Genomic DNA, 14,142 nt, shown 5'->3' with positions numbered 1-14,142 from the left:
TGACAATCAGCGGCTGCAATTGGTCCACCATTAAGTCGACAAGTGAAGACACGTCAACGAATCCCATAAGTATTTGGGAGCCGGACACGTCCGATTAAAAGGTGGTGGTAAAGCAAAGTGTATTCGCTGCCAGCAATCGCCTAGTATATGTTTGCTCCCGATTGTACAGAAGTGGTGATCATGGGTCAAAGTTTGAGTTTCTCCACTCAGAGGCTGTACGGTGCATGACTAAATCTATACAGTGAGATAAATTACACGAATCACTGTAAATGCTCGAAAAATCCTTGCCAGCCCTACTTGATAGTATGATGCTTCATTTGGTACAACAGCATGAAACGATTAATAAGCGGCCTTTGTATGAGCCATTTTATTGTCTTTGGCACGACAGGGAGTAAACGGATGGTATTATTCACTTTAAAAAGCATGAATATCAATTAACTTGGATATTTACATCAGCTGTAAACCGTATTGCAGAGACTCTGCTGTCTGTGCATGGTGAGAATGTACATGTATCAGTGTTTGGATTTTTCCGGCGATGCGCACGGTTAGCCTACATTGTAACAAAATATTAAGGTCACAAAAATGACACACAAATATTACTGTGGATTTATCCACACCAACAGCATAACTACTGCAAAGGTGTTTTATAGCCCTGATGAAGGTTTCATTTTGAAATTCAGTCAAGGAAGTGTATTACATTGCCGCAGAAACCGAGGCCAGGTCGGTAGTCACCAAAAACTCTCAGGACCTACTAGGCCCGATACAGGGCATACAATTCCTGCCGCAGCAGACTGTGAATATGGCAATATGGCAATAGAAGAGTGAAACAATCGATTAAGAAAGAGATATAACACCCACAAAAACCTGTTGATTTAATGAAAAGTCGTAATGCAGTAACGTGCCATCATATAAACATTAGTCAAGCAAAACCACTCAGTATTCAGTAATTTATTTCTGGTTAATGGTTGAAGTAAATGTTTTCAGATTTCATGAAGAGTTTTTTTTCATCTTATCGAAGGTTGTTTTGTTATATAAGCATTTTCGTGTCAAGTGGGCTCTGAATACATCATTTAGTTTTGCATTTAACTTATAACAGCGATCCGTATACAGACAATCCCATTATGTTTTTCATCGTGAACCAGCGAATTCAAGTTTCGTTTAGTAACTACCCATTACGGACTAAATGAATGGGTGACCATGCGTATATTTGACCCCGGTTGTACTGAGACACGATACATGAAACCATCGCGAAAATGAATTAATGGTCTTGACCATTAATTCATTTATTCATTTAATTTGTCTAAAACTGGGGTCGAATATATGCATGGTCACTCATTTATTCAGTGTCTTTCAACATGTCAAAGAATATAAAAAGTATCTTGTATCAAATAAAATTCATGAAAAATGGCCGACTTTGTCCCTTTAAGGGGTTATTCCACGACGTTAGGACGATATAGCGTCACATTCGAGTGATGTTTCCTTATTTTGACGAGTTGCGTAGGAACGAGTCAAAGTGCGGCACATCACGAGAACACGACTCGGTTTCGACTAATAACTTCGTATAATGACCCCTTTATTATACATGCATACTTTGGTTATGACTGTTTTCCTAAGGGCGTTCCGAAATAAGCGACGAAATCAACTGAAATCGAAATTGCTTGCTCATCGCTGTACTCATAAAAAGTAATTGCAAATGAGTGGTGGAAAACGTCAAACTTGTTGATACAAAGGCGCTGTTTTTCCATTCAACTTCAAGGGAGGGTTTTTGGCCCAAGGTACACTTTCAGAGTGAAAAATTTACATACGATATCGTTCAGATTTGAAGAACGTTTTAAACTCATGGACATTTTACGACAGGAATATGCAGACAATACAAATAATACAATCATGGTGTTAAACAAAATTCACACAAAAAGTTCGCGAGATTTAACTTTGCTTTCAATACTTAGCGTCGGTAATATATCTCTAGTCACAGAAAACGAATGTGAGGTATCTTTTTTGCAATAACTCTTTCAAGACAACACTGATAACCATCTCTCTCTCTCTCTCTCTCTCTCTCTCTCTCTCTCTCTCTCTCTCTCTATCTATCTCTATCTCTCTCTCTCTCAGTCGATCACTGTCATGCAATGGGAATTACATGTGAGAATGGCGGTACATGCTGTGATGATGGTGAGATGTTCACATGTCACTGTACGGAAGGTTTTACAGGAGAATATTGCCACGAAGAAGCTAGACCTTGTGAACTGGACCCTTGTGAAAATGGTGGTTTGTGTGTTGTTCAGGAGCCTGGCTATGTCTGCAGCTGTCCAATCGGCTTTGGTGGTGAACATTGTGAATATTGTAAGTAGAGAAACAATTGTCTGTGTATCGTAGAGTTGTTAGCACATGTATTCAGGCATTTCGTTTCGAAATCGATTCTTTGCAAGGATTTTAGAGAACATTTGCAATATTTTATTGCCGCTGAAAACTCGCAAATATTGACGTTCATAAAACGAACTTTTAGAAACTTTGATAAATTCAATATGGTGAGTTATATGGTATGCTAAATAAAAGTGCAAACAGTTCGTAAATCAATTGTTCACTTGTACTGTACATTTACACCTACAGTGGTTTTGGTTCCCGTGGATTCGGGTACTGCAGAAACTGACACGCACTGCACATCAGTTTTGATAAGATGGGAAGCAAGCGGCGTTGGATTGGAACCGGAGTACTACAAAGTCCAGGGAGCTGTACTTGGAGGTAGTGAAATAGAGGACTTGTGTGATACTAGAGCAAATAATGATCCGCGAGAAACGTCGTGCTTTGCGAGTGGATTGGAGAGAAGCGCGACTTATACGTATCATATCGTAAGCATCTCAGGAGAAGATAGCGTCGAAAGCGATGTCATAACGTTCACGTTAGGAGGTAAGGAATAAACTGTGTATGGCATTTTATCGAGGGGGAATTTACAAAACTGCATGATCTTAACCTCCCCCCCCCCGAACAGTCAATAAACCAGCAGATGAACCAAGCGTAAGTTTAAAAATAATTAGCAAACGAAATACATCCTCAGTGAAATCACAACGGCAGAGAAAAAACGCCAACCAAAACTTTTGTTACATGGTGTTCGAAATCTCAAACAGAAATACATGCACAACTATCGCACAAATATGGTTTTCGTATCACTTAACAGCATGTGTTTAAAATTTTCCCATATATAAAAAATTCGGATGTATGTAGTTACTCCTTTTGTACTTGTTGTGAACTAAAATTCACTTTTTGGTGTGAATATTTTTAAGTGTATCTGATAGAAGCAACGGTAATTTTCAAAAATGTTTACTTATAGTATTTATTTATCAACACAGACCATCCAACGTTCAGTTTTTGTCCCGGCGATCCGGACCCAGTGTATGCTGATGGAGTCGAAGAAGCTCGAGTTTCTTGGGATGAACCAATAATGGAGTGCCTCGGAGAGGATACCTTAGTAGAGTATCCACAATATAGGCCTGACGATTATTTTCCAATCGGTACCACTCATGTGGTGTACAGACTGGTTGAGAAAGCTGAAATTTTAGATACATGCGAATTTTATGTTACAGTTAAGGGTAAGTCGAAATTTGCCTCATGATTAGAATGCAAAAATTGCCATTTGAACTTAAACTCTTGGTCAGGTAAAATGTTTGCTATGAACGGCTGTATCCGCCATTTCTTCTTAATCTTCTTTAATCGCGATTTCGAGATATGTTTGTCATTACCATGGCTACTTAAGTTTGCAAGTTTGTTTGCCAATTTGTCAATTAAAAACGTGGTCAAATATGCATTACGGTATCATAAAATGCACGACTTATACTAAAAGTACGGTCTGATTTCTCATTTCAGAGCGTGGAGTGTGCACAGCTTACGGAGATCCCCATTACATGTCATTCAACAACGACTACTACAGTTTCCAGGGCGTGTGTGCTTACATGCTGGTAACAACCAGTCAAAATGTGTCTCCAAGATTCAACGTCACAGTATTACACGAGGAAGTAGATTCTAATCCAGATTATTCGATAACAAAAGAAGTTAATGTTACTATCTACGATACGGTGAGTGCCATTTCCCTATTTTAATGTGTTGTTAAATATAATTTATACATAAATTTTAGCGTTTTGAGGATTTATCTGCGATGCCATGTAAACCATTGTCCTACTTGTGCTGCACCAACGCAAATATATGTTATTGGGAAAGATCATGAATCTTTTGCGCATTTCCTGAAAACGTACTTTTGCTATTTCTACGCTTCACATTCCTTGAATATTAGATATTTCAAATGTTCAAGTGTTAGAGTCCAAGGCAAGAAAAAGAGGCAACACGTGGACTACCTTGACATCAAATTTGACATAAAATGTCCCAGTGCTTTCATTGGCTGTCCTGTTAGATGTCACGTTGTGATAGAAGGTCATTTCGATGCATGATGAATTTTTCAAGAAGTCCTATTATGTTTTATATCCAACTAGACGTGCACACGCCAGGATGAATTGTTTACGTTTTAGGTTAAACTTTTAGAGTGGGAATAAGATGCAATAACTCGGAATCTGGAATGCCTCTGCTACAGCCGTCCACACTTATAAAACGTTAAGAAATTCCTTTAAGTAGAGGCCACGAATTCAGGCTTTATCATTGCAATCTTCATCCTTATTGTTGTCCGTCCAATTAACACAACTAGCAAATCATGTTCAAGTCAAAATACAATGCGCGCTTGTGGTATAACAAACATGATTTGAACTAATTTTGGATAATTGGATCTTCATATTCTTAAAATTTCTCAAACGTTTTAGGAGTCATATAACTGAATGTCGCAAAATTACAAATTACTCATAAATCAAGTGTATAACTTAAAAAGAAAAGCAGATGGGCTTACATTTGCCGGTTAAAACGACGTCATTATTCCACCATCCTATTATCCTAAAATAGTTCCCATCTTGTTAACACAAACTACATTAATTGTACCATTTTGTCGATATAATGATTCACTAGTTATGTACACGCTTCAGTTTTGATTTGGTGTTCGGTTTTAATATCAGGTCATATCTTTGATGGAGGATGGTGAAGTTCGAATCAATGGCATTACAGTGCGCCTTCCTGTAAAACCAGCACCTGGCGTATACGTTGCCAGAAACGGAACGCTGGTCGTAAGTATAATATTTACTGTACAGTATTAAGGAATTGATATCATACCAGTGTATTAATGGCGCAAGTACAACAAACCGATTGGTGGATACGTGAAAAGAACAGTGGAATGTTCGAGTATCATATTCGCCAAATAAAACTGCTGGCACACGCGCGAGCTCTCGGCTCGAGCAAAAATCAATGCCAGAATTTCAATGTATTTTAATGTTATAATAGCAATAAATCACACCCAGCAACGAAGTACTACTTAGTTTTGACCAGTTCGCTTCATGCATGCACTCGCTAAAGCTCGTGCATATATGTCGTGAAATGGTCACAATCTTGAGGTATACCGCCGCTGGGTGTCTATGCTTCATTGCATAATTAGCATTCATGAACCTCTGTAAATATCGGTTTAACAATCAAATGGTTGAATCGATATCGTATCAATTAATCGAGAACAGCTATAGTTTTACATGATGCATCTCTCGATACACTCTTATATCATTAAAATTGGCCTAAATACGTTTATCTATTGCCAAAAGTCGTACTGGGTTTTTTTTCAGTTTTGTTATCGCGAACTCTCCCAAACAATACACTAGATCAGTGCTGCCTTTAAATGAATGATGGCACTTATTCCTTTGCAGTCTCTTCACACTGACTTTGATCTCATCGTAAGTTTTGATGGTAAGCACCAAGTTGTAGTAAAGGCGCCTGCTGATCCTTACAAATATGAAATTGGCGGTCTCTGTGATCACTACGGAAAAGATGGATCAATGTATATAATGCCAGGCGGCAGAGAGGTAGGTTTTCAAAAACATTGTCTGAGAACAGAAATACGGGAAGAAAAGATAATTATCATGAGTTTCCCAATGCTAGTCATGTGTGAACAATATTTCCTTCTCGCCTTCGCAGCTTACAGAGGACTATGATACCAATTCTATAGATACGTGCCCAGAATCATAGGACTAGCAGTGCATAGGGTCAAGTTCATTGCCTGTTAATCCAAAACGCTGAGATGTTTCAGGAGATTTAGATTGTGATTTGACTCAATTCCAAACTGTCCTATCGTCTAACTATCAAAATCTAGAGATGCAAGGAATTTCATCAAAACAGAATGTCTTTGGTTCGCTTTTTTCTTTGGGTGAGGCGTACGAGAGAGTTCTAAACATGTTGACAGCCTGATCAAAGTTGTCGACACAAACCAAATTTCACATATAACTGGCGTACGTACATTTAGAAAAGGAAAGGATATTGTCCCTGCAAGTGGGGCCATAGTGAGTTTTGTGTGCTGCAATACAAATTTATGTCCACCTCTACACACTATGTTAGAGACTCTCATTTACTTATTTCAGGAATACGACATTAACACATTGCTTATATAGTCACTGTCATATCCTCTGTTTACTATGCACATAGGGTGGCACAGTGCTATAGAACGGCAACCGAGGTTGTTGTTCTATGGGCTGCTTAACATTTTATTGATATATAAACCTTCTGTTGTACTCTTATTGACATTAAACAACTTTTGTTCGTGACTGAAAGTTCAATACAGTTCAACTGCTTTCAGAGATCTCACTTTGGCTTCAAACGTTATTTAGCTTTAAAGTACATTGCAATCAGAATTGCTTAAGGTTTAGAATGCCGAACATGCAGTTCCTTTGGCGATCACTATTGACTATTCGTCGAAGATTGTCGACCACCTATGTATTACTATCAATGTTGTTTTCGAAGTAAGTCTTAATAGGCCAAACATGTTCTTATCTCTGGCACTTCGGAAATAGTCAGCGGCTGCTTTTGTGCTTCCATTCAAGATATTCACAGTACGTTTTACAATAAACGATATGGTTTGCTTTGTATTCATATTTAATGATGTGACCTTTATTACAGTAAACGAAATTATTATTTTAAAAATTATACGCAACAAGCGTGCATGCTAGTATGGCTATCAATTATGTTTTCCCGTCATCGATCTCTGCAATCTTGTAAAACTACTTCATCGATACATGGCTTGAAAAACGATGCTAGTAAACTGAAACGCCCCATTTTTATTCCGTCGGTCTGATACTTATATTGTCTTATACTTGGTAATCACTTGGCAGACAGAAGACGTTGACGAATTCGGTCATAGCTGGGCAATTGAAGAGTGCGATCCACCAGTAACAAATCCACATCCAACATGCGATGATAACGACAAGTGTGACTTGATTACCGATAAAGAAGGTAAGATTTTGATAGTTAAAACAACAAAACTATATCAAAGACACTTATAAAATTTTGCGTCGCGAATTGTCAACATTTAGTCCATGGAAATCATGCCCTGAAATTGAAAATACATACTCATGAGGAAATATATGTTAATTTTAAAATAACATTTGGCGATAATTAATTAAATTCCTTTTCGACTCTCTTTTCCTCGAAAAATCAGTAGATTAGAAAGCTTTCTATTACTTTAACCGCTGGTTTGTAAGTAGTATCCAATTTACGACACCATTTACTTTTAAAATGATCAACACTTTTCATGTGCTTTGCACCGCTCATTGTGTAAATAACATTTTTACACTTGACATTTTGAATAATTCTTATCCCTTAAATTTCAGGCCCCTTTTCCGATTGTCATGAGTACGTTGACCCAAAGCCATTCTACGGTCACTGTCGGATTGATTATTGCGTCAATGGGGATTATTGTCCAGTCATCGAAGCATACCAACGCCGATGCAGAGATCTTGGACATCCCGTTAGAGAATGGAGAAACGAAGATACATGTCGTATGTTATTCTTTTGTGTTTTACGTTATCATTATAAAATCGTTGTTACCTGACTCGTTACAGCTTCACATTAAACTAACTATTCCTTCTAAAAGTGACCATGGCTGCAAAAATTACCGTGTTCAGAAAGAGCGTACTTTATAAATTATTTACGGTGCCAAGTTTTTTTTTAATATTATATTCATTACCGATTGATTATTAATATGAACTTAAAGTAAAGTTTCAAAATGCCTACAACAAATCTTTGCTTCACTATATTCTGAAAATAATATGGGATATACATATTCTGCAATCCTTAACAGCCATGGTATGTGTAAACGGCACTGAGTATGATTGGTGTCGATCACAATGTACGGATACCTGTGTGGAGCCCGACGCCAAAGACAATTGTCAAAGAACCGAGTGCATGGAGGGATGTTTCTGTCCGGACGGTACAGTACTACATGACGATGAGTGCATTGACCCTAAAGATTGTGATGGATGTTATCAGGATGGACTATACTTGAAGGTGCCAAACTCTCTATGCATATAGACCATCATACCGAATATGTACATATTGTCAATGTACATTCCAACACCAAAGCTTTAGTTTTAAGAGACCATTTTTAGCTCAAGTGTTCACACGTGGGCTAATGTCATAGCGATGTCTGTCTGTCCGTCCGTGTGTGTGTGTGTGTGTGTGTGTGTGTGTGTGTGTGTGTTAGTGTGTGTGTGTGTTTGTCTGTCTGTCTTTTACACGATAACTCAAAAACGCCTGAAGAGATTCGTCAGATTTGGTACACTGGTACCGTATGCTACCTGCAAGAACTGATTAGATTTTGGTTACTGCGGCTTGCATATTAATGAAGTTATGCACATCATTTTTTTCCGTACAATGGTTTCCCTATGGAGATGGTAATGACAGTGTAGACATATATCAAGAAATACTGCTCAAAATTTCATGACACTTTTCACTGATGACAATCTCATAACATTGTCATGATACTGTAAGTGTCATGTCAATTATCCGCTCATTTGCATATTTAATGAACTTTTATTATTAGTGACATTACTCTGAAATTCCTGCACCAAACTTGATGATACGCGCAACAACTATTGTTCTGATAGATATCTAATTATACTATGAAGCATTGGGCAGTGTCAAGTTAATAAATAGCTCATTTGCATATTTTATGAAGGTTTATAATTAGTCATATAACTCCGATATAACTACACTAAATGTGATGAAATCTCCTGCAGATACTGATTGACTTATATCTAACTTTGGGGCAAGACACTTAGTAGTGTCAAGTTAATAAAAGGTTCATTTGCATATTCAATGAACTTTGTAATTAGGTACATAACTCTTAAGTTCAAGTCAAGTCAAGTCAGTGAAATCTGGTACAGATATTGATCTGATAAATATCTAATTGTACTGACAAGCATTTGGCAGTGTCAAGTTAACAAGTAGCTCATTTGTATATTTTATGAAGTTTTATAATTGGTCATATAATTCCGAAATAAGCGCACCAAATGTGATGAAATCTGCTGCAGATACTGATCTGACAGATATCTAATTGTCGTGTAAAGCATTTAGTTATGTGGAGTTAATTAAGGGTTCATTTGCATATTAAATGAAATTTGTAATTAGTGATATTACTCCAAAATTACAGCATTACATTTGCTGAAACATGCTACAGATATTGACCTGATAAATATTTAATTTAACTGAGAAGCATTGCGCGTGTCAAGTTAATAATGAGCTCATTTACAAATTAAATAAAATTGTGTAATTAGTGATTTAACTCTGAGAGTACTGTGCGAAAGTTGATAAAACCTGCTGCATATAATGTTATAACAGATATCAGATTGTTCTTATTACATGTCTCAAACGGATGTCGATTATCTTGGTATTGACAATAATATTGAAAAACAAAATACAATAAGTCCTCATCAGAGATAGTTACTCTGGCAGTAGACCGTATACACGTCTAGTGTTATCAGAAATCTGTCTTCCACTCCGCCTCGTGTGCTCAATTGAACTGCTGTCAGAATATACAATGTCTGTCTTTGTTCTTGTGTTTTGGTTAGTGATTATATCCTGAGGTCTGCAATTGTTGCATAACATCTCCTCGCTCGTTGATTTGTCACTTTGTTATAAGACAGGTCAAAGGTACAATTGTTTTACACTACTTCATTACAGTCAAAAAGTATGCAGTAATTCATGTCATACTGTATTATTTCATGCAACCAGTAGTGTCTGATAAATGTCAATACATGTCGAGTCATCAGCAGTCAATTTCAATGCTTGATAACTAAGTTTATGATTTTGTCAAACTCAAAGTCATTCCTTCCATTCAGGGGTCATATTAGTAGGTCAAGTTGTTCTGTTGAGTATAAATGCTTAAATTTTATAGTCTGTTTACTGACTATTAATGAACCTGTTGTAAAACACGTGAGCATATTCAGTTCATATCTAGTTTATATTTTAAAACCATCGGAATTGTTGTCGTTTACCATACGTAGTTGAACTTATATATATATAATATATATATATATATATATATATATATATGTGTGTGTGTGTTGTGTGTGTGTGTGTGTGTGTGCAAATAGATTACTACCTGCAATACAAAAGTGGAGCGTTCATACATTATACACAGGTATATATATATATATATATATATATATATATATATATATATATATATATATATATATATATATATATATATATATATTATATGTATATATATAGTACTACCCGCAATACAAAAGCGGAGCATTCAACTGTTTGCAACAATCATAGATTTTTGTCGCAGTAAGTGTTAAAGTATCAACTTTTTAGTTGTTTTGACGATTAGCGAAGTGAGTGGCGACAACAGTTGCTAAAATGACAGTTTCTATCAAAATGCTGTTCGCACAAAACCAGCCCCCTCATACGAGTTCAAACAAACACGTTTGCACATACTCCGACAGAATGTTGCTGGTAAATTTGTTGGGTAGAGAATACCGCTGAGGGAAACCTCTCAGTTAAGATCTAGGTAAGCTTTACTTCCTTGTGAACCACATAAGACAAAATGTTGGTGACAAATTTACTGGTAACGTGCCGAGAGGGGTGATTCAGGATACCGCCAACAAATTCAAGTTTTCCAGGTACATTGTAAAAAGGATCTGGGGTCTCTATATAGAAAATGTTACTTGCACTTCTGTGAAGAAACAAGTAAGACGACATCAGAAACTTCCAGAAATGACATCGCTTTCCTGGAGAATCTAAAGACGGAAGACCCGTCAATCATGCACACAGCAATGAAACAGCAGCTAGAGAGGTTTTAATCAACATTCGCCTCGACCATGGCGCGATTGTAGGGAGGTCAAATGGAAAGACTGAATTTTCATTGGACAGTGGGTCGGAAGTGTTTTCCCGCGTGTGGTAAAGGCGATAGTGACCATCTTTTGTTGGTGGGAAACGACTTGATTGACAGCAAAGCACGGAGTAATATGGTAGAATTTGTGAATCAGTTGCTTTGAACTAACCGTCAAAACAACCAAACTTTTATACTTTTACACTCTCTACTTACAAAAGAAACAGGCAGTATTGGCTTTCATGGACAAGAGCCTGTGACTATTACCAAAAATGTTTACATTTACTTGTTTGCATATTATAAACGTTACGCAAAGTCTTATCAGTTCACTCTTAGTTGAATGATGCAAGCTTGGTTAATTTAATTTCATATGAGACTCGTACGATACATATATAAGTAAGAATTGAAATATTAAGTTACATTATCTGTTCATCATTGTATAGCCTGGAGATATTATAGTCAACCCAGAGTGTACAGAGAGCTGTATCTGTACTGAAAATAACGAAATGGAATGCACAGAGATTCAATGTCATCAAAATGCATCCTGTATAACATGGGGTGGCAAGAGAAAATGTGTATGTGATGCGCCATACTATGAGGGACCTGGATTAATCTGTAGGCGTGAGTATGAGTATACATTCACTTTTTGTCTCAGAGATATTTGAAATTTCAGGATGTTTGGATTTTTGTTACATGAGAATGTATTCAAGAAATTTTGTTTGTCCCAATCTGTAGAAATGTATATTGTAGTGACAAAGTCAACATATGGTTTTAAATTCTTTAATGTTGATATATTGTTTAGAATTGTATTTTAAGGGTTGCCTTATATCAAACAACAGGTAAATGTGATGACCCTGGATCACCTGATAATGGAGGACAAAATGAAAATCATGATTACCCTGTATCAACTGGAGAAGAAGTCACTTACTACTGTAATAGTGGTTACATGTTGTATGATCCCAATGCCCAATCATGCATGGACAGTGCTAGAACTATATGTGAGTATGGGTTTTGGTCACATCCTGTGCCTGAATGTAGAATAGAGTGCACTGACCCTGGAACTCCTGAACAAGGTCAACAGGTAGGCAATATAACATACCCTGTTTGCACGGGCACAGAAATTACCTTTGATTGCGATCCCCTGCATGAACTTATTGGCTCCCCTTCCACTACATGTGAAGAAGGAAGTTGGAGTGAAGAGGTCCCGATTTGTCGACCCTTGTGTGTAGATCCTGGTAATCCTGAAAATGGTCACCAGCTTGGTAATAACACTTACCCAGTATCAGAAGGCACAACAGTTGGATTTTCATGCAATGAAGGATTTTCTTTGTATGACAAAGACGACCAGATGTGCTTAGAAAGTTACAGTATGGAATGTAAGGATGGGTCATGGTCAGAGCCTCTTCCTACATGCCATCCTATGTGCTATGACCCGGGTACACCAGATGATGGATTTCAAGTAGATCCGCCACCATACCCAGTTTGCGAAGGGACAGAAATATTATACCAGTGTCACTACATGCATCAGTTGATAGGTTATGAAAAAACAGTTTGTCAAGACGGACTTTGGTCTAATCCAGTTCCAGAGTGCAGAATTATGTGTGATGATCCAGGATCTCCTCAGTATGGTGGTCAAATTGGCGATCCAGTTTACCCAATCTCTAATGGTACAGTTGTGGAATTCTATTGTATTTCCACTTATGATCTCATTGATCCAAGTGATGCAACCTGTCGTGAAAGTTACCACACTGTGTGTGTTGATGGTGAGTGGACACATGCCCTTCCATTTTGTGAAGCTGAGTGTGTTGACCCCGGCACACCATCTGATGGAAGTCAACTTGGAGCAATCGAATATCCCGTCTGCTCAGGAACATGTGTACCATTCGAATGTGATGAGATGCATGAATTACATGGTGAAGAAATAATCTGTTGTGATGATGGTGATTGGAGTTCTCCTATACCAAGCTGCAATCCAACCTGTGAAGATCCTGGTCACCCAAATCATGGACGACAAGTAGGAGACCATGACTATCCAGTAAGCGAAGGCTATGTTGTTGAATTTCAATGTGATGACTCATACGTTTTATTTAACAATGGAACAAAGGAATGTATCGCAAGTTCAAAAACTACTTGTCATAATGGTACATGGACTGATCCGCTCCCCTTGTGTAAGCAGCCTTGTGATGATCCTGGTACTCCATCAGACGGTTTTCAAACAACGGAAAATACCTACCCAGTCTGTACAGCAACTATAGTAGGGTACGAATGCGATGAAGGTTTTGAGATGATAGGCTTTCATTCAACAATATGTCATGATAGTGACTGGATGATTGATATGCCATTTTGTCGACCTCTCTGTAATGACCCGGGTACCCCAGAAAATGGACATCAGATTGATCCTCCTGAATATCCTGTCAGTGAAGAAAAAGAAATTGAATTTGCATGTGATCCTGGTTATTCCCTGCATAACCCTACCACTGATGAATGTGAGGAAGAGTGGTCAACTGTATGCGAAAACGGTAATTGGACACAACCTCTGCCAGTTTGTCGTCTTGAATGTGATGACCCTGGAACGCCTAGTGATGGCTACCAGATTGGCGAACCTGTTTACCCTGTATGTTCAGGAACTGAAATCGCATTTGAATGTGATGAAAACTTCTCTCTGTATGACCCCGAGTCAAGAGTTTGTCTGAATGAATCTATCAGAGTGTGTAATAATGGCGTTTGGTCTGAGGATCCTCCACCTGTCAAATCATGTGTGGTCATCCTGGTATACCAGATAATGGTGGACTTAAAATCATTCCATCCTTCCCAGTATGTGAAGGCACTGTTCTAGAATATGAGTGTGACTCTATGTATGAATTAATTGGTTCTGACAAGCTTGCATGTAAAAATGGTGA

General features: G+C 37.7%; 1 protein-coding gene across 1 annotated transcript; it reads left to right on the top strand.

Moving 5' to 3' along the window:
* The first annotated feature begins 2,114 nt into the window (after positions 1-2,114).
* LOC139138086 (sushi, von Willebrand factor type A, EGF and pentraxin domain-containing protein 1-like) lies at positions 2,115-14,078 on the top strand. Its single transcript, XM_070706310.1, has 11 exons — positions 2,115-2,340; positions 2,608-2,904; positions 3,345-3,584; positions 3,859-4,067; positions 5,046-5,153; positions 5,778-5,933; positions 7,233-7,353; positions 7,731-7,898; positions 8,201-8,406; positions 11,686-11,863; positions 12,082-14,078. The coding sequence occupies exons 1-11, from the start codon at positions 2,127-2,129 to the stop codon at positions 14,076-14,078; spliced, it is 3,894 nt and encodes a 1,297-aa protein (XP_070562411.1). The 5' UTR covers positions 2,115-2,126.
* The last annotated feature ends 64 nt before the right edge of the window (positions 14,079-14,142 follow it).

The sequence above is a fragment of the Ptychodera flava genome, chromosome 8, assembly GCF_041260155.1.
Source record: "Ptychodera flava strain L36383 chromosome 8, AS_Pfla_20210202, whole genome shotgun sequence".
Lineage (NCBI taxonomy): Eukaryota > Metazoa > Hemichordata > Enteropneusta > Ptychoderidae > Ptychodera > Ptychodera flava.
The sequence above is the reverse complement of the archived record's forward strand: the minus strand, read 5'-3'. Positions and strand labels throughout refer to the sequence as shown.

Excerpts from the sequence above, each read along its gene's own strand:
- LOC139138086 (XM_070706310.1), top strand. The coding sequence starts at position 2,127 with ATGGGAATTACATGTGAGAATGGCGGTACATGCTGTGATGATGGTGAG. Across the intron at positions 7,899-8,200 it reads GAGAAACGAAGATACATGTC|CCATGGTATGTGTAAACGGC; the intron begins GTATGTTATTCT and ends AATCCTTAACAG. Across the intron at positions 8,407-11,685 it reads AGGATGGACTATACTTGAAG|CCTGGAGATATTATAGTCAA; the intron begins GTGCCAAACTCT and ends ATCATTGTATAG.